The following is a 25,819-nucleotide window of genomic DNA, read 5'->3' on the forward strand; positions in this document are numbered from 1 at the left end:
TGAGAAAGATCATATGAGACATCTGAATAATATTTTGAATACTTTGAGGCAACATTAACTATATGTCAAATTATCCAAATGCGAGTTCTTATTGAGGAATATTTTACACATGGTGAGTAGTACAGGTATTTCAGTTGATCCCCGAAAAATTCAGACAATTACTTATTAATTGAGGCCTACTATTGTGTTTGAGTTATGCTTTTTTTGGGTATGATTTTATATTACTGGAAGTTTATGAATGCATTTTCTCAGATTTCTGCATCTCTAATGAGACTGACTTAGAAGTCTGTAGTTTTTGTCTGAATATCAGAGTGTGAAGCTAGTTTTTAGAAACAAAATAATTGTTTAACTTCTGCTCTAATTTTAGCTCTTCGCATCTCTAATGAGACTGACTTAGAAGTTTGTAGTTTTTGTCTGAATATCAGAGTGTGAAGCTAGTTTTTAGAAACAAAATAATTGTTTAACTTCTGCTCTAATTTTAGCTCTTCATTCTAATATAGAAGGATTTCAAATATTCAGAGATGTTTTACTAAAAGGTTTAGAGTATGTTCTGATGTAGCGTAATAGAGTTATAACTTATGATTTCAGATAGTTGAAGCAATATTAGAGAAACTATTCGTCACATTATCTAAAATTTGTTCATGTGATTTTTGCTTTAAAGATTTGGAGACACTATTTATATGGTGTTAGATGTAAAATTTTCAACAGTCACCAGTGTTTAAAATTTATATTCATTTAGAAGGATCTGAACTAGAGGCTAAGGATATGACTTGTGCTGATCAAAAACTATGATCTAACCATTCTTATGTTATGGTGTTAGACGAATGCATCTATCGACTTATCTTATTTGAAGTGAGCTTGACTAGTCTTATTGTGCACACAAATTAGGATTTATAGGAATATTATTAATAATTATAATAATATCAAATAGATGAACTTAATTATTTTAATTAAATCTTAAAAAAAAAATAAAATTTTAGTAAAAATTGTAGCTATGCTGTAATTAACCTAAATATTTTTCCTCAACCACACGGCCACCCTAATCAATTACAAAATAAGATTCCGGCCGGCCGGCCCCCACCAAAGCACAATTTCTGCTGCCAGGAAAATCAAACACTTCTAAGCATTCGCCCGCTCATATTCTCCTCTTTCTGATAGCCTTGTCGGTCATCTTGGTCTGCAGAAGAATAACATCGAATATCTCGCCGACGCTTCCATGGACCCCGCCGGTGCCACGTCCGGCGACCTCGAAAGTCGCTTCATGGCGGCTTTCAAGGCGTCAGAGGAGCGAGGTGACGTACCCCTTGCTCGCGCGATGGAGGTCGCGCGCTGTGTTGGCGCCGGCGAGGGACCGAACTCTGAGCTAGGGCAGATCATTGTATCCGCCCTTTGCTTCGAGAACAACACGCCGTCGCTCTGGAAACTTCTCGACCAGGCCATCGCCGTTCGGCTTCTGTCGCCTCTCCACATCATCGCGCTCCTCACGGCCAGGTGCGGACGCGAATCTACTGCTTTAATATGTTTCGTCCAATTGCAGTGATTGTGTTGTTGATGTAGGGTTATTCCGCACCGTCGGGCGCAGCCGGAGGCGTACAGGCTTTACTTGGAACTCCTTAGTCGTTATGGCGTGGCGTTGTCGTTGCGGGACTTCGGGTCTTCGAGGGATAAGTGCGTGTTTTGCTCCTTTGTTTAATCTATTTTACATTTTGTTTGAAGGATTTAGGGGGATTCGGAGCGACTTCTTTCTTCTTCAGTAAAAGGACTGGTAGTCACCATGGCCTTAGAGGTAGGTTTGAATGATGATTCTGCTAGTGATCAGGAAACCAGTTGGGGGTTAGAGATACGTTTTTTATTTGTTTGGAAAGTTGTGTGCCGAAGCACAAACAAACACACGCTTGTAGCCGTATAGGCCAAAGCCTTCAACCAACTAGGCTAGAGGCGGGTGGCGGAGTTTTTTTAATGGCTTGGTTTTGTTAGAGGCGGATTCTATGTACTTAATTAGCCTCCTGACGGGGCTCGAATTTGGAGAGTCAAATAAGAGAGCTCAAAATGAGAAGAAAATAAAGAAAACGGGGGAAAATTTCCTTTGTAAAGAGAACTTGGTTGAAACTGGAAAGAAAAGAATTCATGTTAATAATTTTTTTTAATAAAATTATTACCTCTGAGCCGCTTTTTTCCTTTTGCTTCCTCTTTTCTGTAGTTCATTGTTTTCATTATTCTCTTTGTTGTAGGGCTTGTCTGAGTCCAAAACCGAATACTCCCTGTGAAATGTTCTCTCACTCTGCCAACATTATAAAAACCAACTTCCCATTTTGATATAAATAAACGTGAGTAAGAACTTGTCCATAGAGTCATCTGATTACCTCATGACTATTTCTAGCATGTTTTTATGTATTATGTTCAGTTTCAGTTTCTATTAGGCATACTCTTTTAGAAGATTACTTAAATTCCTATATTAGTCAACCATTCTGATCGGTGGGCTCCTCATAGATTAGAAAACACAAAATGGAGCCAATTGTTGCTACAAGTCCAATGACGATCTTGCTGGAGCATATTGAATTTCATTGTTTCATCTAGCTTTTTTTTTGGGTTATCTTGAAGTTCGACAATCTATGTTCAACTTATCTACTGTATCAATGTGAGGTTTCCATAACTAATTGGAATCCGTTTTCTGAACCTTACTTTTCCACTGACCATTCATTCCTCTTTGGATCTGCAACTAACTTTAAGTTGGTTTTTTTTTTTTGGTTTGCAGGATAACAAAATCCATTGATGATGCCCTGCAACTTTCACATGCATATGGGATTGAAAAAATAGATTTTAGCTATATGATAGTGTTCTGTGTTTTAACCATAATCATTCGTTTGATGGATGGCATTCTAGAAGACTTTGGCATGCAGTTTGCATTTTCTGACAAAGATGCAAATAAAAGTGGTACTGAAACCTTCCAAGATATGGATATAGATCCTGTAGGAAATTCGATTGACAAGAGAAAAGGGCACCGTGAACAACTTCATAGATGTAATATACTTATGACGTTAGAAGTGGTGGAGAAAATTACTGCCGACAAGAAGAACAAAGCTTTCCTTCGTCATATTTATCTTAACATGTATGTTCTGTCAAATTTTTTTCAACTGATTTATTAGCAACTCCAATAAGGGTGGTCATTGGTAATTTTGCTTCTTTCATCTTATGTATGTTTAATCTTTCAGTTTTTGGTTTAAGTTACACAACATGGTGACATGAATTTTCCCTTTGTGTGTATTTATGCTCTATGTCTCCTATTTAAACAAGGTGATGTTATGCTCTACTGCATTAGTTATTGCCTTCTTGAGCATTATGTTAATGCTGAACTGCGAAAGTGAGGGTATAGGATCTAGTTGTAACTGTTTGAATGGATACATCTAGCATTTACATGTTGCTTTTGTGTTCCAATTGTTCAGATTTCCGTACTGTGTATGTTAATGTAAAATTATTGTGTTTAGGCCTGAGAAGTTCAACAGCCTCCTGGAAAGACTACAGCTGATTGAAGTTCACAAATCTACATTACAGTCCTTGATATCAGGGAACTATATTTGGGCTAAGTTGTTTGCAAATGTACATGAAGTATTGGATGGCGAATACAAATCAAATAGGTTTGGACTTCTTGGCGTACTAGTTGATGCTGGATTGAGTGGCCCCACTTTTAACTACTGTTTGGGAAATGATAGATCAGCTTGTTGGATCCCTTTTGATATTATTATGGAAAATGCAATGGATGGAAGCCATCTTTATGCTATTTCTTCTGTTGAGATTCTTACAGGTGCTTTCTATTCAAAAGATGCTTACTCTCACAATATTAGATTTACTTTCCATCACTTTTTTTTTTCTCTTGTACATGCTAATTACTTAACATCAAAGGCATCCTTTTTTTTACTTTACTTTGTATTATATGATGCAGAGTTAACCAATACACTGCAAGTATTTAATCAAGCAAGTTGGCAAGAAACTTTCATGGCTCTCTTTGTGTCTGCTCTGCGGCTTGTACAACGAGTTGAGATTATCTTTTGCTGCTTTTTTTTGGCGAAGCTTGTAGGAACTTGTTGACATTTTCCATTCAATACTCCCTGCATTTATATTTATTGTCAATACATATAATTCCAGGACCGTGAACCTTGGGAAGGGCCGATACCCCACCTTGACGCTCGATTATGCATGCTCTTATCCATTGTTCCCCTAACAATTGTTGCGGTTGTGAAAGAAGAAGTTCACAACCCTTATCCTAGGAGCAGTTATGAGTATGACTTGGGGACTAATAAGCTAACTCCTAGAAGGGATGGACTAATTTCTTCCCTTCAATTATTGGAGAGTTATACGGCACTTCTAACTCCACCTCCATCAGTTATCAATGCTGCAAACAACGCTGCTTCAAAAGCAGCAACATTCATTACAAATTTCAGGAATGGAAGTAGTAGTCTTGGCATCTCCGGACAAAAAAAGGCATCTTCTGTTAAAGCAGGTGACCATGCCTATAATTGATTTTGTTTCTATCTCAATGTTGTTAGTCTGTTCTTTGAATATCTACTTTGTATTGTTTATTCATGCAACACTGCCTTAAAAATTCGGCATGCACTTGGAGCCTTTTACATAGACATGCAATTATGATTTTTGAGATGATTTTGACTGAATAGAACTCTTAACAATATTATGTTTAGATCAAAAAAATATTTATAAGAACAATTTGCAAGTAAAAACATATTGAGTTCTGTTTTTCTGCATTTTGTAAAAGGTCCCCATTTCATTGTTCATGATCATGTGGCACATGCTTGACCTATTGAACTAGATTTTCTAGTTTCTTTAGAAGGTACTGGTGTGTTTCTTCATTTAGTTGAATTATAATTGCACACATGAAGGTAGATATTATAATGACCCAAATTTTAATTGATTAATGAATTGCTAAATACTTGATTTAAAATTGATTAGAACTTTGTATATAAATATGCCTAGGAGCGTTGTGGCACTATGGTGGCAAGCGCAGCGGCGCTTTCCTTTATTGACCTTTATGTGCAAATGTAGCAGTGTTGGAGATCTGGTCGTAACAACACTGGATGCTCGAGCGTTGTGGAGCTAGATCAGTGAAATTATTTTTTAAAAATATCTTAAACTACTATTGCATTTAAGTACCCAATACCATCCCTTAACCCATTCACCTCATCTATATAGTGTCCTTGGTTGGGGAAAAGGAGAGAAGGGAGAGAGAGAAGAGAGAAAAAGTCTATCTAAGGGACTGTCCTCCCAGTTAACAAAGTTGTTCTGATTGTGATAAGTAACCTTAACCTTGCTTCTGTTTTCGATAAGTTTGATTTCTAGGTTTTTCTTTCTCCATTCTAGCAAGCTTTGATATCATATTGAGATTTTACTGTTTAGTTTTGTGTATATAACATTTTATCAGAAATGATCTGAATAAGTGCACACCAGAGATGATTTAGGGCTCTTACATTTATTCTATTTGGCTTGATATGTCATGAATCTAATATAGTTCATCTAACATGACATCTAATATGACATGCATTCCAACATAAGTACACTAATAGGACATGCATACTAAATATATATGTTATAGTTCAAAGTACCAATATGATTTGCATATATTTTACATGATAAGTGCATAATATGTCATATGTGTATCAAAGAAAGGTTGGCTAGAGATATGCTGATTTCAGTTGGTCGGAGACTTGTTATCCTATACAGGTGGGTGGGCTGATGGGCTTTCTTTTAAATAAAAGTTTGTGGTGTAATTGTAAAAGATATGAAAATGGAGGCATAAAGAGATTAATTGATATATGAAACAATTGATGGGAAGTGATAACTTCTACGTGAGGCCTTTTGACTTATTGACTTATGATTGATGAGATTGATACATGATATGATTTATTCGTGTAAGTTCGTCCTACATCACATGATATGACTGATGCAGGGAAAACACCATATGAGCTAGATGTCTTGACTTGCATGAATATGATATGATTTCATATGATTAAACATAACATGACATGATATTCAAATAAGGTATCTGATAAAATTGATACAAGTACATGATATTGATACAAGAACTTGATGCATGGTACTCATACATAATGTGCATTACATGGTGTATATATGTATTGCATAACATACATGCACTGATATGATATGGCATGCATAGTAACAGATATATTGATGGATGATGTTACTTAATAGGCGTAGTGATATACATGACATTACATAAATAACATTTATGATATAAACGCATATTGACAACCGATTGTACATATGTATGACTATATTGATTCACATGACAACCCTTCTTTTAGAATTTTACATGACACTATAATAGGATTGAGTTAGAGATTGCTGATTCACCACATGGTTAATGTTCATATTACTTGTCACAAATCAGAGGTTTGAGAGGAAAAACTTAAACTTTATTATGCAATCTCCTCCCTATTTATAGATCTATACAAGATGTATTGATAAAGAAACAAATACCTCTAAATAATTACAGAATAATGAGTAATACAATCATTCCTAAATTAATAATCTAACTATGGAAGGAATTAATGTGATCCAGGCGGTCTTCCCACGGATTACTGTTCATAGCCGTGGGATCCTCTTTGGAATGTGAGGTTGAGATTTAACACTCCCCCTCAAGCTGGGGAATAGGGATCTGTAATTCCCACCTTGTCAATCATTCTGATAAAGGCAGAGTTGTCCAGTCCTTTGGTAAGGATGTCTGCAAGTTGATCCTTTGATGACACATAATCGATACATACTAGACCACTGTCTAGTTTTTCTTTAATAAAATGTTTGTCCACTTCTATGTGTTTGGTCCTATCATGCTGGACTGGATTGTGGGCTATACTGATTGCTGATTTATTGTCACAATGTATCTTCATGGGGTCATCCAACTTGATATTTAAATCTTCCAGAATTATTTTGATCCATAGTAACTCACATATTCCCAAGACCATAGATCTATATTCTGCTTCCGCACTAGATCTTGCCACCACATTTTATTTCTTGCTTCTCCATGTAACTAGGTTCCCTCCAAGAAATGTGCAGTATCCAGAGGTAGATCTTCTATCTACTGGTGATCCCGCATAGTCAGCATCCGTGTATACTTCTAGGGTTATTCAACGATCTCTCTTAAAGAGAATTCCTTTTCCTGGGTTTCCTTTAAGGTAGTGTAATATCCTGTCCACCGCTTGCATGTGAACCTGTTTTGGATTCTGCATAAACTGATTGACCATGCTTACGACAAATGTTATATCGGGTCTAGTGTGAGAAAGGTAGATCAGTTTCCCTACAAGTCTCTGGTAGGCTCCTTTATCTACATCTGGATCTTCTCTAGCTTCCCCAAATTTGAGATTAGGTTCTGCTGGTGTCGGTGCTGGTTTACAAGCTAGTTTACATGTTTCTTTTAGAAGATCTTTAATGTATTTTTATTGTGAGATGAAGATTCCTTTGCTGGAGTGAGCTACTTCAATTCCAAGAAAGTATTTTAGTCTACTAAGTTTTTTGATGTCAAATTCCTTAGTAAGACTTTTCCTCAACCTAACTTTCTCCTATTCGTTTTTTCCAGTTAAGATAATATTGTCCACATATACTAATAATATTGTGACTCCCCCTGATTCTGAGTGTTTAAAGAATAATGTATGATTCCCTTCACTTTGTTTATACCCATTAAGAAGCATGAATTTTGAGAATCTTCCAAACCAGGCCCTTGGTGATTGTTTGAGCCCATATAGAGCATTTTTTAATCTGCACACCTTGTTACATTCAGATTTTTTCTTAAACCATGGTGGTTTTTCCATAAATATCTCTTCCTCCAAATCCCCATGTAAGAATGCGTTTTTCACATCCAATTGTTCCAGATGCCAGTTGTACTTGGCTGCTAGTGAGAGTAGTATTCTGATGGTGTTCATCTTAGCTACAGGTGCAAATGTTTCTTGATAGTTAATGCCATATGTTTGAGTGTATCCTTTTGCCACTAGTCTTGCCTTATATCTTTCTAGTGTGCCATTAGCTTTGTACTTTACGGAGAATACCCATTTGCATCCAACTGGTTTTTTTCCCGTCGGTAAATTGGTGATCTCTCATGTATTGTTCTTCTCTAGAGCCTGCATTTCATCTATCATGGCATTTTTCCAAGTTTTATCAAATAAGGCCTCAGAAATATCTTTAGGAATTTTGATATCTTCTAGTGTAACCAAGAAATTTTTGTGTGAGGATGAGATGTTATTTAAGGATATAGAGTTGGTTATAGGGTATAAAGGAGGTGGTGAGCTTACCTTATTTCCAGGAGATGGTTCAGATTCTTGGATCTGCTTCGGAGTATAACCTGAACTTGTACGCCTGGAGTATACATTTCCAAATCTAATGATAGCTTTGTCTTCTATTTCCCTATCCTGATTTTCAGGTGGATTGGTTTGAGGTGGTGGAGGAAGGTCAAGAGGTGTTAGTTCATGTTCCTCGTCTTCCTCAATTTCAGTCTCCCCCTAAAGATGAGGCTTGAAAAAATAGAAATTTTGTTCATCAAAGGTAACGTCAACTGAGACGAGGGTTTTTCTTGTAGGAGGGTGATAATACTTGTAACCTTTTTGGGTAGCTGAATAGCCAATAAAGACGCATTTGAGTGCTTTTGAATCTAATTTTCCTCTATTTTGGCTATGAATATGGACGTAGGCGGTGCACCCAAAAATTCTTGGTGTAAAGTTATGATGGGTTCGAAATTCGGGGTAAAATGAGAACAAAATTTTCATTGGAGTTTTGAGCCCAAGGGCTGTTAAAGGTAGTCGGTTTATGAGATAAGTTGCAGTTAGGAGAGCTTCCCCCCAATAGGATTTGGATATGTTATAGTGGAATAGGAAAGCTCGAGTGGAGGCTAGAAGGTGACCATTTTTTTTTGCAACCCCATTTTGTTGTGGGGTGTGGACGCAGGAGAACTCGTGGATGATCCCTTCATTTTGGAAGTAGTAGGAAAGTGTTTGGTTGAAATAGTCTTTTTCATTATCGGAGCGAAATCTTCCTTCTTATTTTCACCCCGAATTGATTTTAATCATGATATGAAAAAAGGGAAGAATTGTGCTAACATCAAATTTATTTTTAAGGAGATAGTTCCAAGAGACTATAGTGCAATCATCAATGAATGATACAAACCATCGAGCACCAGATATATTGGGGATTTTTGAGGGTCCCCATATATCACTGTGAATAAGATAAAAATGAGTGTCACATCTCTCATTTTTGTTTGGGAAGGAAGTTCTTTTATGTTTGACTAACTCACAAGTTTCACAATGAAAATGTTTATTTTCTAATTTCGAAAAAATTTGTGGATACATATGTTTTAGGACATCGAAAGATGAGTGTCTTAACCTATAATGATGAAGACAAATAGTAGAATTTTTATCAACTAGGAATAATATAGAGCAACAATTTTTAGATTGGTTTAGTTCTTCCAAGTAGTACAATCCAGCTTTCTCCTTAGCAAGTTCAATCTTCTTCCCCGATCTCTGATCCTGAAATAAGCAATAGGTAGGATTAAATAAAGCTTGACAATTATGATCATTAGTAAGTTTTTTGTATTAAAATTAGATTTGTGAATAGTTGAGGTACGTGGAGCACATTTTTTAGGGTGAGGGAGGGAGATAATGTTATGTCTCCTTGGCCTGCTACCGTGGTAAGAGAACCATCAGCAGTGATGATTTTCTTGTTGCTTGGGCAAGGAGTATAGTTGATGAAGTGGTTATGTGAGTAGGTCATATGGTCTGTGGCTCTTGAGTCAATGATCCATAATTCCTTTAAATGATTTTTAGAGGCACTTAAACTAATAGAAATCAGAAACTTACCTGAGAGTGCAAGTGATGAAGATGCATTTAATTTTTCAAGGGATACTAGAAGTCGTTTCAGTTTATCAATATCTTCTTTATTAAGCTCTCCAAGGCCGAACTGTGTTTCTGGGTTGGGCTGACTTGCAATGTTGTTAGCATGCGATGTGCCTCTTGTTTCGGTTCTTTGATTCCACTCCTTATTGAGGAGTTTTTCATGTATTTTCCAGCACGTTTCCTTTGTGTGTCTTGATTTTTTTGCAATAACTGCACCAAAGAGAGTCCTTATCTTTGAATTTTGAAGAATCTTTACCCTTCTCCTTCCATGAAGATTCTTTGTTCATCACCATTGCTGAGCTCTCAACGACTTTTGGTTCTAGCATCACTCCTCGTCGGCTTTCTTCCGCGCGGATGAGAGAAATGGTTTCATTGAGTGATGATGTCTCATCTTTGCCAAGGATTTGGACTCTAACCTGGTCAAATTCTGTATTCAGCCATGCAATAAAATCATAAACTCTATCTTTTTCAATAAAGTTATTTAGGATTGCAGCATCTTCCGAACATATTATGCATCTATAGTGATCAAGTTCTTGCCACAGATTTTGTAGAATGGTGGCATATTCCTTCACTGTCTTACTCCCTTGTTTTGTGCTTCCAATTTTGACTTTAATTTCAAAGATTTGAGCCACATCACGAGCTTTAGAGAAGGTCTGTCTAGCAGCATCTCATATGTCTTTTGCAGTGGAAAGGAACATAAATGTATACAATATGCGTAAAAAAAATTGAACATTTAAATCTTAAATATTTATTTTTCTTACGAGGCACCTTTCTATGTTGTTGAAGAAGTTATTAATGCAGCTTTCCTCTTGATTTCATAATTCCCATCACAACTATTCTTGTATATTGATATTTTTTTTATGCGCTGAAATCTATTTTTGGCAGTTGGGAACATGCTTCACCTTATTGTTGAAGCATGTATTGCGAGGAAGTTGATTGATACGTCAGCTTACTTTTGGCCTGGGTATGTAGTTCCATATGCAACATCAAAAGATTCCATGCTAATTCAGGAATCTTCTTGGTCTACCTTCATGGAAGGTGGCCAACTGAATGGTTCGCTGGAAAAAATTCTTATCACGGTGCCTGCTTCAAGGTATTCAAATAACTTAAACTGTTTCCTGCTAGCTTAATAGTTAGAAGATTTAATTGTCATTGCATTAGTAGGGCCTTGAATTGCGTTAATTTTATTCTTCTAATCACGGGATTTATTAGTTTTTTGGTTGGATTTAGTGTTGCAGAGCTTGAGAAATTATATGATAAAGCACTAAATGGTTCTGAAGAAGAGCAGCGATCTGCTGCTAAGATTTTATGCGGCGCATCCCTCCTTCGAGGGTGGAATATTCAGGTAGTTGATTCATCTTGCAGATTTTTTGAACAAGTAGTGATCCTACTGGTCACTTTGTTACGTCATTTCACTGACTTTTCCATAGTCATACCTTCTGTTTCTTCACAAAGATGCCATTGAACCTCCTTGTGTGTACTTCCTTGACCTTGTGATTTGTGCATGCAACAATTGCAGGACTAAAGGTATATTACACATGGGTCTTCATATTTTGCATGTCCAAACGAGTACTTTTATATGTTTTGTCAACTAGTGACCGGTTAGCAAATTTAAGTATGTGGACCAACTATGAGTTCATTCGGCTGGACAAAGTACCATGCTGTACTCTACAACATGTGTTAACTCTGAGCACAAATGTCACGCCTGCCATTGGGCTTGGAACGTATTATAGATATTCAGTCGAAGGGCGCAAGTTGAACATCAATAAATAATTCTCAAAGATGAAAATATAAGATTTCAATAATATTTATCAACCAATATGATTATTAAAGCATCTAAATCCAGTAACACCTAATTTATCTGCAAAATATAAATAAAATTTAGCTACACTATTGATTATTGAATAAATTAGATAATTCTAACTTTAATCACCTCCAATGACATAACTGAACATAACCCTAGCAAGACGATGTACCTTGGTGTATGCTTTTTGCTGATGATATTCTTGTTGTTGATAAGACTAGAGAGGGGGTTGAAGATAAACTTGAATTATGGAGGTCAACCTTAGAGTCTAAAGGTTTTCGTTTGAGTAGATCTAAAATTGAATATATGGAGTCTAATTTTAGTAGCAATATACCTAGTGAAGGGATTGTGACTTTGGGCGATCAGGTCATTAATAAGAGTACACGTTTTAGATATCTTGGATCTATTTTTTAGAGTGATGGTGAAATAAATGGGGATATTATCAGTAGAATTTAAGTTGGATGGTTGAAGTAGAGGAATGCATCTGGCTTGTTGTACGATAGAAAAGTCCCCCTCAAACTTTAGGGAAAATTCTATAAGATTATGATGAAACCTGCGATGCTTTATGGTGTCGAATGTTGGCCGTTAAAAGGGAAGCATAGTACTAAGTTAAGTGTTGCAGAGATGATGATGCTTAGGTGGGTAAGTGGCTTTACCCTTAGAGATAGGATACGAAATGAGCATATACGTGAAAAGGTTGGAGTAGCTCCAGTGGAAGATAAGATTAGAGAGTCTCCTTAGATGGCTTGGTCACATTAAACGGAGGCCTTCCGATGACCAGGTTAGGAAAGTTGAGGTATTAGATTTGACTTATGTTAAGAAAAGGTAGAGGTAGGCCTAAAAAGGCTTGGTTAGAAAATATTAGAAATGATATTTCTTTATTAGATTTAAATGAGAATTTGATTTTTAACAGGACAATGGCGAAGAAGGATTCATGTAGCTGACCCCACTTAGTGGGACAAAGGCTTGATGTTGTTGTTGTTGAAAAATAGTGTAGTACAATAAAAACCTTAAAATATTATTTTACACAATCCTTGGTAATTTGGTTATTTTTTTGAAAATTCGCTTTTTTTGCCTAATAGGATTTTCTGCTGCATGCCATTAGAGAAAACTGTGTAATTTTGACACATGCTCAATTACGCTTTAACTGCTATAATATGATGAGAAATATGCATATGTGATTAACTAATATATGTTGGGAATCATAAGGGTCAGAATTCTTTGAGATTATGTCTGGGTTCAGGGAACATTCAGGTGTCTATGAGACATGTTCTAATGGTTGTAAGTCATATTCTGATGCCTACGAGCATGTGCTGGTACTATAAGCAAAAAAGAGAGTCATAAGTGGCTAAAATCCTTTTAGATTTTGTCTGGGTCTGAGAAATGTTATATGAACTGCTCTACAATATGCATTGCAATTTATTTATCTATTTAGTAATATTATTTAAATAATTGAATGACTGATATACTCTTATTATATGATATTTCTCACTAGTAGATTGTATTTAACTGTTTTTAAATATACAACAAAATTTAATAAAAGAATTTGAAAATTTAAATTTGTTTGTGTGGCCTGCTGAACTGTTGTAGCTCAATGTGGTTTGCTTGTTATTTTGATGATCTAGGAAAGGGAAGGAGACTATCGATTAGAACTTCAGGATTAGATATGAGGTTATATATTTTTCGTAGTTTTGATTTTATTTATGGTTATGGCTAGTTTATTATTCAGTCATGTAGCTTCTGCATGTAGCAATGTACTGTAGTGTAGATATATTTTGGTGAAATGAAAGAAATCTTGTGGATGAGTTTATTTTTAATATTTGGATGTTTTGGTAGCTTTGTAGTATGTAGTTTATTTAAAATGAATATTTGAAGAGAATTTGGGAACATTCTAAAATTAGATCTTAGGATTAGTTTATCACAGCTCAACATGATAGGACCTATCTTGGTCGGGTTGGGTTGTGACAAGATATAGTATCTTGGCAGAACTGAAAGGGCATTTGTTAAGAGCTCAATAAATAATGAAGAGGCAAGCAGAATAGCAGATGCACAAAGGAGAGACATTCAGTTTGAAGCAGGGGAAAGAACTTAAATATTCGACCCTACATACATAAAACATTGGCACAGAGAAGGAATGATAAGTGAACCCCCCGTTTTTTTGGTCCTCACGAGATAATGGAGCACATTAGTCTCATGGCATATCAATTACAGTTACCACCGTCGTCAGCCATCTAGCCGGTGTTTCATGTGTCCCAGTTGCAATGGATGATAGGAGAGCACAATACGTCTTCTTCACTTCCTCGACCTTGATGGACGACATGGAGGTGCTGTTGGAACCATTGGAGGTTGAAGGAGTGCGCCCAGGAGTAATTAGATGTTTCATGTGTCCGATTGGAGGTTGCCAGCCATCTTCCTGAGTACGAGACCACATGGATGTCTTATCGTATTATTCAACAACAATTCCCTTCATTTCATATTGAGGATAAGATGATACTTTGGGTGGGGGTATTGTTAAGCCGGTCCAGAAAGGTCCAGAAAGGACCGGCCATGGTTTTTTCCATGCCGAAATATGGTCTGGCCCAGGTAGATTCCTGATACATCAGGGTGAGGCCTAGGGTTTAATGCGAGGAGGTTGTGGCTAGGAGGGGGATTAATTAGGTGATGTTTCCTAATTGAAGAGGGCAGATTTGAGGTCTGATTAGTTAAGAAATGTTTCCTAATTGAAGAGGGCAGATTTGAGGTCTGATTAATTAAGAAATGTTTCATATTTGAAGAAGGCAGATGTGGGGGTTGATTTGAGAGGGAAATAATTAAGGAATAGGGTAGATTTGGGGGCTGATTTGTTAGGGAATTAGGGGATGGCTGTTTTTTATTGTTTGCTTTAAATAGCTGATTTATCCTAGGTTTTGGGTCATGTTTTTGTATGCAGAATTTTGTGAGTGTTTGCTGTTCACTGTTTTTGTGATAGATTCTAGTGGCGTGTAGGATTTTGGAGATAAGGTCCTCTTGAAAGAGGACCATTGTATCTTGATGTTTCATATTTATTTTCTTATCAATAAAATATGTTGGTTTGTTGAATTTTACGTTTATTTGCTGATTTTTGATGCTCAAATCCTATCAAAACCATCAATAGGTTGAAACTAACTAGTTTTACTTTCTTGAGATCAATTGATTAGCACATGTCCTTGGATTGTTAGTTGGCTGCCGAACTGGAACCTCACCTTCAACTCTAGTGAAGTCAAATTTTTTGACCAAAGTGCCATTTTTTCGTCTAAGAGCAGGACTAGAAATGAAATCATTAATAACTCATCCATGCAGTCCAGAAAAAAAATATTTTGCATTTAGTGCTAACAAAAGATTTTAAATATTTCGCACACCTATATTTCACCAGCCAAAATTTTCCTTAAGTTGTACTCACTAATCCATATAGGGTAAGCCTAAATGAACTGCTTGTAATTTACCGAAAGTTGTTTGTTTTCCTATGGTCTCTGCACTGTATTAATTCAGCAACTAAGATAATTTATATGTTGCATTTATGTGGTAATCCCATGGTGCATGTCCATCTAATTCCCTTTTGACTTTTCAGGAGCATGCGGTACGCCTGGTAGTGAAGCTGCTATCCCCTCCTATTCCTGCAGAATTTTCAGGATCCGGAAACAGCAGTCATTTGATAGGTTACATGCCCATGATAAGTGCCGTTCTTTTTGGAGTTTGCTCTGTTGAGGCAGTCCATATCATATCTTTGTATGGGATGGTAAGCATATGATGTTCTAGACACCTGTTTTTACTGCTATTTTCAGGTGTGATACTAAGCGCTACTATTGTTATAGCTGTAGTCCATGAACCGTGTACACTGTACGGCAACAACAACAACATCAAGCCTTTGTCCCACTACGTGGGGTCGGCTACATGAATCCTTTCTCCATTGTGTCTTGTTAAAAGTCAAATTCTTGTTTAAATCTAATAAGGAAAGATCATTTGTAATATTCTCTAAACAAGTCTTTTTAGGTCTACCTCTTCTTATCTTAACATAAGTCAAATTTAACACCTCTACTTTCCTAAGCGGGTCATCGGAAGGCCGCTGTTTTATGTGACCAAATCATTTAAGATGACTCTCTCTAATCTATCTTCCACTGGAGCTACACGATCCGTGTACACTGTATTGAGTAAAATTTACCTTCTCCTGGTACAAAGCAACGTGCATTGCCTAGATAATAAATAAATATATATATATACCCATTACTTTTGAACTCTAAATCTTGGATCCACTGTCTGCAATATGTGTAATGGTTGTAATCCTTGTTTCATGATTTTTTTGGTTGTTAGCGTCCTTTCTTTTTTTGACTTGCTGGTGCCTTTCACTGATTTCATGATGTTTTTTCAGGTTCCTGAAGTAGCTGCAGCTTTAATGCCCCTTTGTGAGGCATTTGGGACATTTCCACCACAATCCATTCACAGAACAAGCCATGTAGATGAGACATCAATCGATTCAGTATTTTCATGTGCCTTTCTCTTTCTTCTTCGCCTTTGGAAATTTTATAAACCTCCTCAGGAGCATTGTATAGCAGTTCGTGGTGGGACCATCAGGGTTGAGTCAACTTTAGACAGTCTCTTATTGATGCATAATCACCGAATTGCATTTCAAGACTCTGGTAGTATAGTTAAGTCCAATAGCTCAACTGATTCACCCAAAACATTATCAGGTGAACCTGTTTATGTTGACTCATTTCCGAAGTTACGAGCTTGGTACTTCCAAAACCAAGCATGTGTTGCATCAACTCTTTCTGGTTTGTGTAGTAAAAATCCAGTCCATCAAGTAGCAAACAAGATTTTAGATATGATATGTCGGAAAATGACTAAAGGTGGACCAGTTTCTGGTAATCTGTCATCAACTTCTAGTAGCAACATAAGTGAATCACCTGTAAATTGCGCGGAAGATGCTTGCCAGAGAATCTTTCTTCCTGCATGGGAGGTTCTAGAAGCTGTTCCTTTTGTTCTTGAGGCTTTTCTGACAGCATGTGCCTATGGCAGGCTTTCTTCTCGGGATCTAACTACAGGTTTGAGGCATTGACATCTTGTTTCACGGTGTTCTTATTTTTCTGTCCACTTATTGGTTTATAATTGACTTTGGCCATCTTAATTCAATTGTCGGCATCTCTTGGCAATGAGATTTCGGCACCTCTAATATACAAGAATATCAGAGAAAATACATATAATATTCTGTTTTATCTTGCAATTTCGTTGTTTTCCTTAACATCTGTTTTATTAAGGTTGGTCATTATGAAAATTGATGGTGAGTGTAGATTATGCTTGACATTCAAGCGTTTGATAGCCTTGTCTTTTAGAAAGAATGTGTTTCTTTGTTTTGGCCATCTGTGTTTACTTTTGATGCGTCCTAACTTGTGCATGTTGTAGGAACATAAGACACGTTTATGTGCCATTTAGGGAGTGAGGGTAGAGGCAGGAGAATTGTGTTGGTTTTGACTATTTGATTGTGCACGACAGTGGGTCACAGGTGCACAAGACACTCTTATGGGCCATTTAGGGCGTGAGGATAGGAGTAGGAAAATGGTATTTGTTTTGGCTATTTGATTGCACTGCATGGTAGATCACATTTGCAGTAGTTTGATTTGTCAGCTACTAAATATTGAAAGCCAAAGTGTCATTTGTTGGGACTATTTCAAATAACATTAGAGTATTAATAGAGATCTCCAAGATTTATATTTGTCAGAAACATTGATCAAATAAATTATTTGAGCAATCTTAGTTTTATTATACGGTGGGTTTTATTTTATAGTTTATTATTTTGGTTTATTTGAAGCATGCATTTGATGTGGTGGCCTATGCGAATGGGATATGTTATTTGTTTTTGAGTCCTTGGTTTGATTTGGTTTGATTGAATTGGTTGATCTATTGACGTTTTCCTTGTTCAATCCTTTGCTCTTGGGCTTGGTTATTTTATTGGTTAATCATTGATTTATTGTTTATATGGAAAAGTGGATTTTATTTTGTATGGCTAATGTGATATGATGTATGCCATCCTTCGATATATTTTGTTATAGTTTTGTTTTGGATGGCTTATGTGATATCCTATATCCCATTCTTCGAGATATCGCTCTTCGAAATCCCATAACAATTTTATTTCGGATAGCTCGCGTGATATGCTGTCACACTTGTGTTTCTAAAGAACCATAGGTTGCAGAGGAAAATAAAAGCTGGAAGAAGAAAGTTGCTACTGGGAAACATTGTTTAAAATTGCGTAATATGAGGCTCGTCTTGAGGCCCACCTCAGCGCAATTCTAGTGACCCGAGGCTTACGCCTCTAGTTTTTTTATGAGGCTTGTGCCTCAGCTTGGCTGATGCCTGCCTTGATGCACACCTCGTCTCGCTAACGGGAGGCTTACTCCTCATCCTATTTATATATATATATATATATATATTTAAAACTAACATAAATCACGCCTTCATGCACATTTGAGCGCAACAACTTCATGTTGATTGCCTTTACCTCCATCCCGCGGCGAAGGCCACAGCTGTCACCATCGTAGTCGTCATCGACAATCACTTGAAATCTGCACACTAGCACCCTAAAATTTTTGGAGCATTAATCTCATATTTATGTTGATGAAAATATTTCTAAAAGATGAATATGATTGAAATAAATTAAAAAGAAGTATATTGGGAGGCATTCAACTCTATCGAATGAGATAGGGGATAGACCAATTTGTTATGGTGACAACTCAGATAAAGACCACCTTAGGGATGACAGTCCAGATGATTCCTAAATTGTTTCTAACTATTTCAGCTTTCATTAGGAATTAATAAATGTCAATGAGTAGAGAATTGAGAAAGAAGAGATTTGATATTGTTTTGCTCTTTTAATATTTGGATTTTAATTCTATTTCACACAATTTATCAGTTTTCACTTTATATATTGTGCAATTTTTTATTTCATATGTATGCCAATTTGTTAATTCATAATTCAATAAAAAGTTAATATGTCATAATTTAACATATTATTTAGGTATTATATAAAAAATCACTTTTGACATTTATTATCACTTTATGAAATTTTTTTATTTTGAGGTTTACGCCTCGCGTCATTAATAAAAAATGTCTCAATACCCCATTTTGCAATTTTAAACATTGCTGGGAAGAAGAGAAAGTAAAAGCCACCAATTCACATTTTCATTAAAGTTTATGGTATTGTATATGTGATGTCTTCTTACAGCTTGCTATTATATAGAGAATACAAGTTGTTTCTCTGTGTGAGTTCGCAGGAGTGGAGTGCTTTACACGTATAAGGTATTGATGGTTTGAGCTTTTAGAGATTAATGGTATTTGATTACTCTTGCTCTAAAGATGGCTGCTCCATTTTTGCTGCTCTGTTAGGTGCCGTTAAGACCCCCTCACAAACTAACGGATTTGGTTAAATAGTCAGTTTGAGGCGTAGATGCTGGAAGTGCGTTGTGGAGAGTGGTTTGATGAGGATGTTAGCTACCTGATCTTGAGAGCTGATGGGTAAAACACATTGTTTTTGGATGTAATGTGGTCGCTGATGAAATGGTGATCAATTTCGATATGTTTGGTTCTGGCGTGAAACACTGGGTTGTTAGCTAATGCTATGGTCGAGATGTTGTCACTATGTTTGTATGTGGGAGACAAGGTCTGAACCTGAAAGTCTTTGAGTAGTTGGCGAAGCCAGTTGACATTTGCGGTAGTTGCTGCGAGGGACTTGTGCTCGACTTCGGTGAAGGATCAGGAAGTCGTTTGTTGCTTTTTAACTTGCCAGGGTATCAAATTTGGGCCCATATAGGTGTAGTTGTGGAAAATGGAGCGATCTGCAACTCCGTCTGCATTGCAATAGGTCGTGAGATGGAGAGGTTCATCTGTGATATGTAAACCGAAATGAGTTCCATTGATGTACCAAAGTAAGAGCTTGAGAATTGGTGATGTTCCTGTTGTGGATTGTGCTTGTACTGGCTTAATTGATTTATAGAGAATATGTCTGGTATTGTAATGGTTAGGTATTATAGTGATCCAATTAAGTGGCGGTATAGGGAGGAGTCTATGTGAAATGTATTGATGGAGATTGGTGAATGTTTGGTTGGTGAAGGGTTGGAGAGAGCTTTGCATTGGGACATTCTTGCCTTGGCAGGGATGGATGTTGCATAAGTTGTTTGTGATAGGAATATGGTGGTGGATTTTGTTGTGATTTGTATGCCAAGGAAGTTTGAGGGGGACCTAAATTTTTGATTGAAAATTTGGTGCTTAATTTATGAAGTAGATGGTATGTGGCGTTGTTATTGTTACTTGTTATAAGTATGTGGTCCACGTAGATGAGAAGGTAGATTTGAACCTTGTTTTGATTGAAGATTAATAGGGAGGGGTTAGCTTTGCTTTGGTAAAATCCAGATGAGATCAGGTGGTTGGAAAATGTGGTGAAAATTGGCAGGGATATTGTTTGAGAACGTACATAGGTTTTTTGAGGAGACAAATATAATTTGGGAATTGGGTGTCATGAAAGCCGTGTGGTTGTTCCATGTAGATAATTTCTTGTAGAGATCCATGGAGTAATGCATTCGCAACATCAAGTTGCTGGATTGACCATTATTTATGGAGGGCTATTGTAAGCAGAATTCGAATGATTGGTAATTTGGCCATTGGGCTAAAGGTTTCAAGGTAGTCTAGGCCATATTCTTAACGGTTTCTTGAGCCACTAGCCTTGCTTTGTATCTAGCTATGGTGTCGTCAACACGGAGTTTGGTTTGGTATGTCCATCGATAACCCAAGATTATATGATTGTGAGGGGTAGGGACAAGTTGTCATGAGCTTTGTTGTTGTAAGGCTAGGAATTCTTCAGTCACGGCTTTTCGCTAGTGGCTATGTTTTTTTGGCTTCTGAATAGGATGTTGGATCTTTTGTTTGGGATGTTTGATGAAGGTGGTTTAGAATTTGTTTTGGTTTGAGTGATTCGTTTTGTGATCGAGTGGTCATGGGATGGCGATGTGGAATGAAGATGTGGGGATCTAGTATTGCATTTGATATATGTGAAGTTTCGGTTGTGTTGAGTGGAGGTAAGGTATTTGGGCTTGAAGAGGGGTTGGAGTCGGTTGGATTGGAAGGGGAAGGTAGTGATTCGGTGGACTGAATGTGGGATGTTGGAAGTAATAATGATGGTTGATGGGTTATGTTTGTGGATGTAAGTTGAGTGAGATTTATGAGGGAAGTGTATGGAAAATTGGATTCATCGAAACGAACATGTCTTGAGATTATGATTTTGCTTTTCGATGGATTGAGACATTTGTAGCCTTTGCATTTGTACTACAATGATTTGTAGGAGTGCCAATGAATATGCAAAGGGGAGCTCGTGGGGCTAATTTGTGTCTTTGTTGTGGGGGTAGCCATGGGTAGCATGTACACCTGAATGTTTTGAGATGAGAGTATGTGGGTTTTTGTTTGAATAGGGATTGAAGTGGTGATTTGTTGTGGGTTCTATTGAAGGGCATGCGGTTGATGAGATATGTGGATGTTAGAAGTGCTTCTGTCCAGAATTGAAATGGAAGATATGCTAAATGGAGGACGGTTCTTGTGATTTCAATTAAATGTCTATGCTTGCATTCAGCGAGGCCGTTTTGTTCTATGGTGTAGGGGCAGCTTATTTGCTGATGGATGCCGTGGGTCTTTAGGAAGTTTTGAAAGTTATGGTTTGTGTATTCAGTCCCTCCGTCTGTTCGAATGCACTTTATTTTGAATGGAAGTTGATTTTCTATTAAGGTTTTAAAATTGGTGAAGTGCATTAGAACTTCAATTTTAGAGTGCATTGGAAATATCCATGTGAATCTAGAATGACCATCCACAAAAATAGTATAATAGAGATAACCCTATACGGAGGGTACTGGTGAAGGACCACATACATCATAATGTATTAGTTCTAAGGGTTGATACACATGATTTTTGGAAGCAGTAAAAGGTAATTTGAGCTCTTAGAGGCTATAAATGAGGAACATAAAGATGAATAACTAAAATTTTTTAGTTGTTTGTTTTGTTTTGAAATGGCACTTGTAGTATGCTGATGTGGATGATCGAGTCAGTGATGCCATAGAAGATCAGATGATGTGAAAGCAACCATGGCCTTTGGGGCTGTGGATGACGAATGAATTAGATAGAGATCGTTATGACATGGTCCTTGGAGGAAAAGACGATTTTTATTCATATCCTTGAATTCAAAATCGGAAGGAGTGAATGCAATGGAGAGATTATTATCAGTGGTGAAGTTAGATGTTGAGAGTAGATTATGAGATAAAGAGGGGACATGTAGGACAGATGGTAAAAGAATCTTACGTGTAGGAGTTGTTAGGATCCCTCGACTTGAGTGTGATATTGGCTGAGAAGTGCCATGACCCACTATAATTCTATCTACATTGTTGTAAGGTTTTGGGGTCGAGAAGGTTGTCAATGTTGGGAGTAAGATGTGATGGTGCTCTGGAGTCGAGGTACCAATCTGTCGATTGTTATGGAGAGGCTATAAGCACTGTAGTATTTGATGGAGTATAGTTCGGGTTCATTCTATGCCAGCAAGCAGAGGCTAAATGACCATGCTTATTGCATATTTGGCAGGTTGTTGTAGATGCTAGTGGATGTTTGGTCGGTTGAGAGGTGTTGACGCGATTTGCATTCGTTTGGTGTCATCCTCTGCCGCGGAATACATGTTTTCTAGACTTGTAGAGAGCTTAATGAGGATCTAGTGGTGGGTTGTATCTGGCTGATTTAGTTGTTAGGTTGATTTCCTCATTGATTAATAGTGAGTAAAGGTCTTCTAGGATGATGGGGGTGAGTTTAGTTCTAATGGAGGTTTTGAAAGCTTGATATTGTGGAGGTAAGCCATTTAGGGCATAGTGGATAATGTTTTTAGGGTCTATGGATGAGTTGGCAGCAGAGATGTTGTCTATCAATGTTTTGATGTCTGTGAGGTATTGAGATATTGATGGGGTATCCATCGAGATATTGTGCAATTGGTTTTTGAGCTATATCACTCGAGATCTGTGGGATGCTTACAATCGATGTTCTATTGTGAGCCATATTTCACAGTTGGAGTCGAGATGGATAACGTAGGGTAGGATGGCAGGTGTGATGGTTGAGCAGAGGGCAGCGGCGAGGTTCTGGTTTATGAGTAATCATTGATTGTATGCGGGATTGCTTTCAAATAGGCTGGTTTCGCCAATGTGTAAATGGGCAGGGGGAGATAACGTACCGCCCATGTATTGGAGAAAGCCATTTGCACAAAATAGTTGAGTATTTGAGACTGTTATGTGGCGTAGTTGTCGTTGGAGAGTTGAGTTGGAATTATATGTTTGTAATTTGAAATGACAATTTTGAGTGAAGTTGTATGCACTGTTCGAGTTTTGGGTTTTCTGTCTCTAGGTTGCTTGTTTGAGATGTTTTGGAGTGGGCCATTGCTGCCGCTGGTTGCCGTTAGGCGTGAGCTGTCTCCGATACCATAAAGAACCACAGGTTGCAGACGAAAATAAAAGCTGGAAGAATAGTTTCTACTGGGAAGTAGAGAAAGTAAATGCCAGCAATTCACATTTTCATTAAAGCTTGTAGTACTGTATATGCGATGTCTTCTTATCGCTTGCTATAATTTAGAGAATAAAAGCTGTTTCTCTGTGTGAGTTTGTAGGAGTGGAGTGCTTTACACGTGTAAGGTGTTGATGGTTTGAGCTTTCAGAGATTAATGTTATTTGATTACTCTTGCTCTGAAGATGGCTCCTCCATTTCTGCTGCTCTGTCAGGTGCCGTTAAGAGTTTCCTTCTGCGATTCTTTTATAACTCAGGTGCCATTTTGACATTAATCAAGAACTTTTTTGTTGCAATGAATATTACTAGTATTTAAAATGGGGAAGTGGATTGAATTGGGTTGGATTTCGTTGATTATTTTGGAAAAATTAAGTAGATTTGCCAAGCTAGAGATACGATGTTCATATAATAGAAAATCTTAGGCATGTCGAGGAAATTAACTCTTTGCTTATTTCCCCACCCCACCCCTACTTTTTTTATTTTTAGAGAAAGTTTGTTCCGAATTTGTTGAGAAATTCTCCTCTCTCATTGTTAGTTTATTCTTTGAGAATAAGATTTTGATCTATTTTGTTACTCCTCTCTTTTTGTACTCCATATATTTGATGACTAAATTATTTGTGCCTAGTCTTCCTGGACATGTTATCGTTGATTGATTCACCTAAATTTTGGTTTGTCTCTATATTATTTTAGCTTATATTCAAAAACCTGAAAATCATTCTAGGTCTACGAGATCTTGTGGATTTTCTCCCGGCTTCACTTGCTGTAATCATCAGTTATTTCTCCGCTGAAATTACACGAGGCATTTGGAAACCTGTTGCTATGAATGGAATTGATTGGCCGAGTCCTGCTGCAAATCTTCTATCAGTTCAATTAGAGATGAAGGAAATCCTTGCTTCTGCTGGAGTCACCCTTCCAAATGTTTATGCGTGTGAGTTTTTCAAACAAATATAAATTTCATTTTTCCTTATCTATCAATCTGTCGGTAATGAACCATTTTAATATAGTACAAATGCTTTTAGCAAATATTGACCGTTGTCTTTTCCTTTTCTACTTTCAGGTGGCCCTGTACCGATGCTTCCTTTACCAATGGCAGCACTCGTAAGCCTAACCATAACATTTAAGCTGGACAAAAACATGGAGTACGCTCATGCCGTAATCGGTCAGGCACTTGAGAACTGCTCCGCCGGGAGCCCATGGCCAAGCATGCCCATAATTGGAGCTCTTTGGACGCAGAAGGTTCGTCGTTGGCATGACTTCATTGTCCTCTCCAGCTCTCTCTCCCCCTTCACCTGCGACAAGGAAACTATTGCCCAGCTAATCAGATGCTGTTTCTCCTCCTTTCTTAGTGGCTCCAATTACCACGGTGTGAGTAGCCTCCTCGGCCACTCAATCTCTACTGGCAAGAATTTTCCCTTCACAATCGGTCCAGGCTACCTCTACGTCCGCTCATGCCGGTCCTTCCACGACACCCACTTCGTTAATAACATGATCCTCAATCTTGTCGTGGAATGGACCCATGAGCTTGCGGTCGGACGAGCATGTAACAGCTCGACCGCCGCCCGGCTATTGTCGAGCCGATCATCGCTTGCTTCAGCAGCTTCTGCTGTCAGAAAGGCAGCCACCTTAGGTGCAACCCTGCTGTGCATTGCTGGAGGGCCTCTACTCTTACAGGTTTTATATGAGGAGACTTTGCCTGCAATGCTGTTATCGACCGGGGACTCCGGTGGCGGCGCAACTGGTCCTGCCACAGCAGCTGCAAGGTTGTTGGAGGGTTATGCAATGGCTTACATGCTAGTTCTGTCAGGTTCATTCATCTGGGGCACCGGCAAAACTTCTCCGGCGTACACATCTTTGTTCACAACGAGGCGTGCGAGGTCGGTGGGGATGCATTTGGAGTTTGTCGCCGGCGGGGTGGAGGGGAAAATATCAGTAGGGCGTGACCCGGTTACATGGAGAGCCTATGTGACGTCTCTTGTGGGGCTGTTGGTGAGGTATGTGCCGGCATGGATTTTGGAAGTAAGGCAGCAAACGCTTAGGAAGCTGGCCGGTGGGCTGAGGGCCTGGGGAGAGAGTGAGCTTGCTGTGGCGATTCTGCAGCGAGGGGGGACTGAATCTTTGGGCCTGTTGGTTGAATTTTTGATGTAATGGGAGGCTGGAGTGCTAGATTATTAGATTTATGAAGGTTTTGATAGGCTGTTGTACAGAAAGAGTTTTGTTTTAGTTGGAGGTTTTGGGTAGTGTTACTGTTAGGCAAGTTATTTGGAACATTTAGGTCAATTAAGATAAATTAACATATACAAGATTCAAACTGAAGACTTCTTGATTAGTAGTAAAAGTTCCCAATTAATAAAGATGATCTGTGTTAAGGCAAGCTATTTGGCTGACATTTGTTTTTTGGAACGGGGGTATCTACTTGCTGCTACTCCAAAGGAGCGCTTGGCGGCGTAATTAATTCATCGGCAGAACCTAGCGAGGTCACCCAGTGGTATCAGGCCCACATTTGCTTTGACCTACGGAAGAGGAGAGATTGTAG

General features: G+C 37.8%; 1 protein-coding gene across 4 annotated transcripts; it reads left to right on the forward strand.

Annotated features, from left to right (window-relative positions):
- Positions 1-1,085: 1,085 nt before the first annotated feature.
- Positions 1,086-25,657, forward strand: LOC110111421 (mediator of RNA polymerase II transcription subunit 33A). Of its 4 annotated transcripts, none has more exons than XM_028699917.1 (12): positions 1,086-1,491; positions 1,558-1,668; positions 2,756-3,109; positions 3,486-3,802; positions 3,941-4,071; positions 4,144-4,498; positions 10,788-10,995; positions 11,133-11,247; positions 15,293-15,460; positions 16,091-16,763; positions 24,008-24,214; positions 24,344-25,657. In XM_028699917.1, exons 1-12 carry the CDS (start codon positions 1,217-1,219, stop codon positions 25,429-25,431), a joined length of 4,002 nt encoding a protein of 1,333 aa, XP_028555750.1. In that variant the 5' UTR covers positions 1,086-1,216; the 3' UTR covers positions 25,432-25,657. The 4 variants fall into 4 exon arrangements, with proteins under 4 accessions (XP_028555750.1, XP_020698954.1, XP_028555751.1 ...); XM_020843295.2 differs by having other exon boundaries at positions 3,941-4,032; XM_028699918.1 differs by lacking the exon at positions 2,756-3,109.
- The last annotated feature ends 162 nt before the right edge of the window (positions 25,658-25,819 follow it).

This window comes from Dendrobium catenatum, unplaced genomic scaffold, assembly GCF_001605985.2.
Source record: "Dendrobium catenatum unplaced genomic scaffold, ASM160598v2 fragScaff_scaffold_1414, whole genome shotgun sequence".
Classification (NCBI taxonomy): Eukaryota; Viridiplantae; Streptophyta; class Magnoliopsida; order Asparagales; family Orchidaceae; genus Dendrobium; species Dendrobium catenatum.

Excerpts from the sequence above, each read along its gene's own strand:
- LOC110111421 (XM_028699917.1), top strand. The coding sequence starts at position 1,217 with ATGGACCCCGCCGGTGCCACGTCCGGCGACCTCGAAAGTCGCTTCATG. Across the intron at positions 3,110-3,485 it reads CGTCATATTTATCTTAACAT|GCCTGAGAAGTTCAACAGCC; the intron begins GTATGTTCTGTC and ends TATTGTGTTTAG. Across the intron at positions 4,499-10,787 it reads GGCATCTTCTGTTAAAGCAG|TTGGGAACATGCTTCACCTT; the intron begins GTGACCATGCCT and ends TATTTTTGGCAG.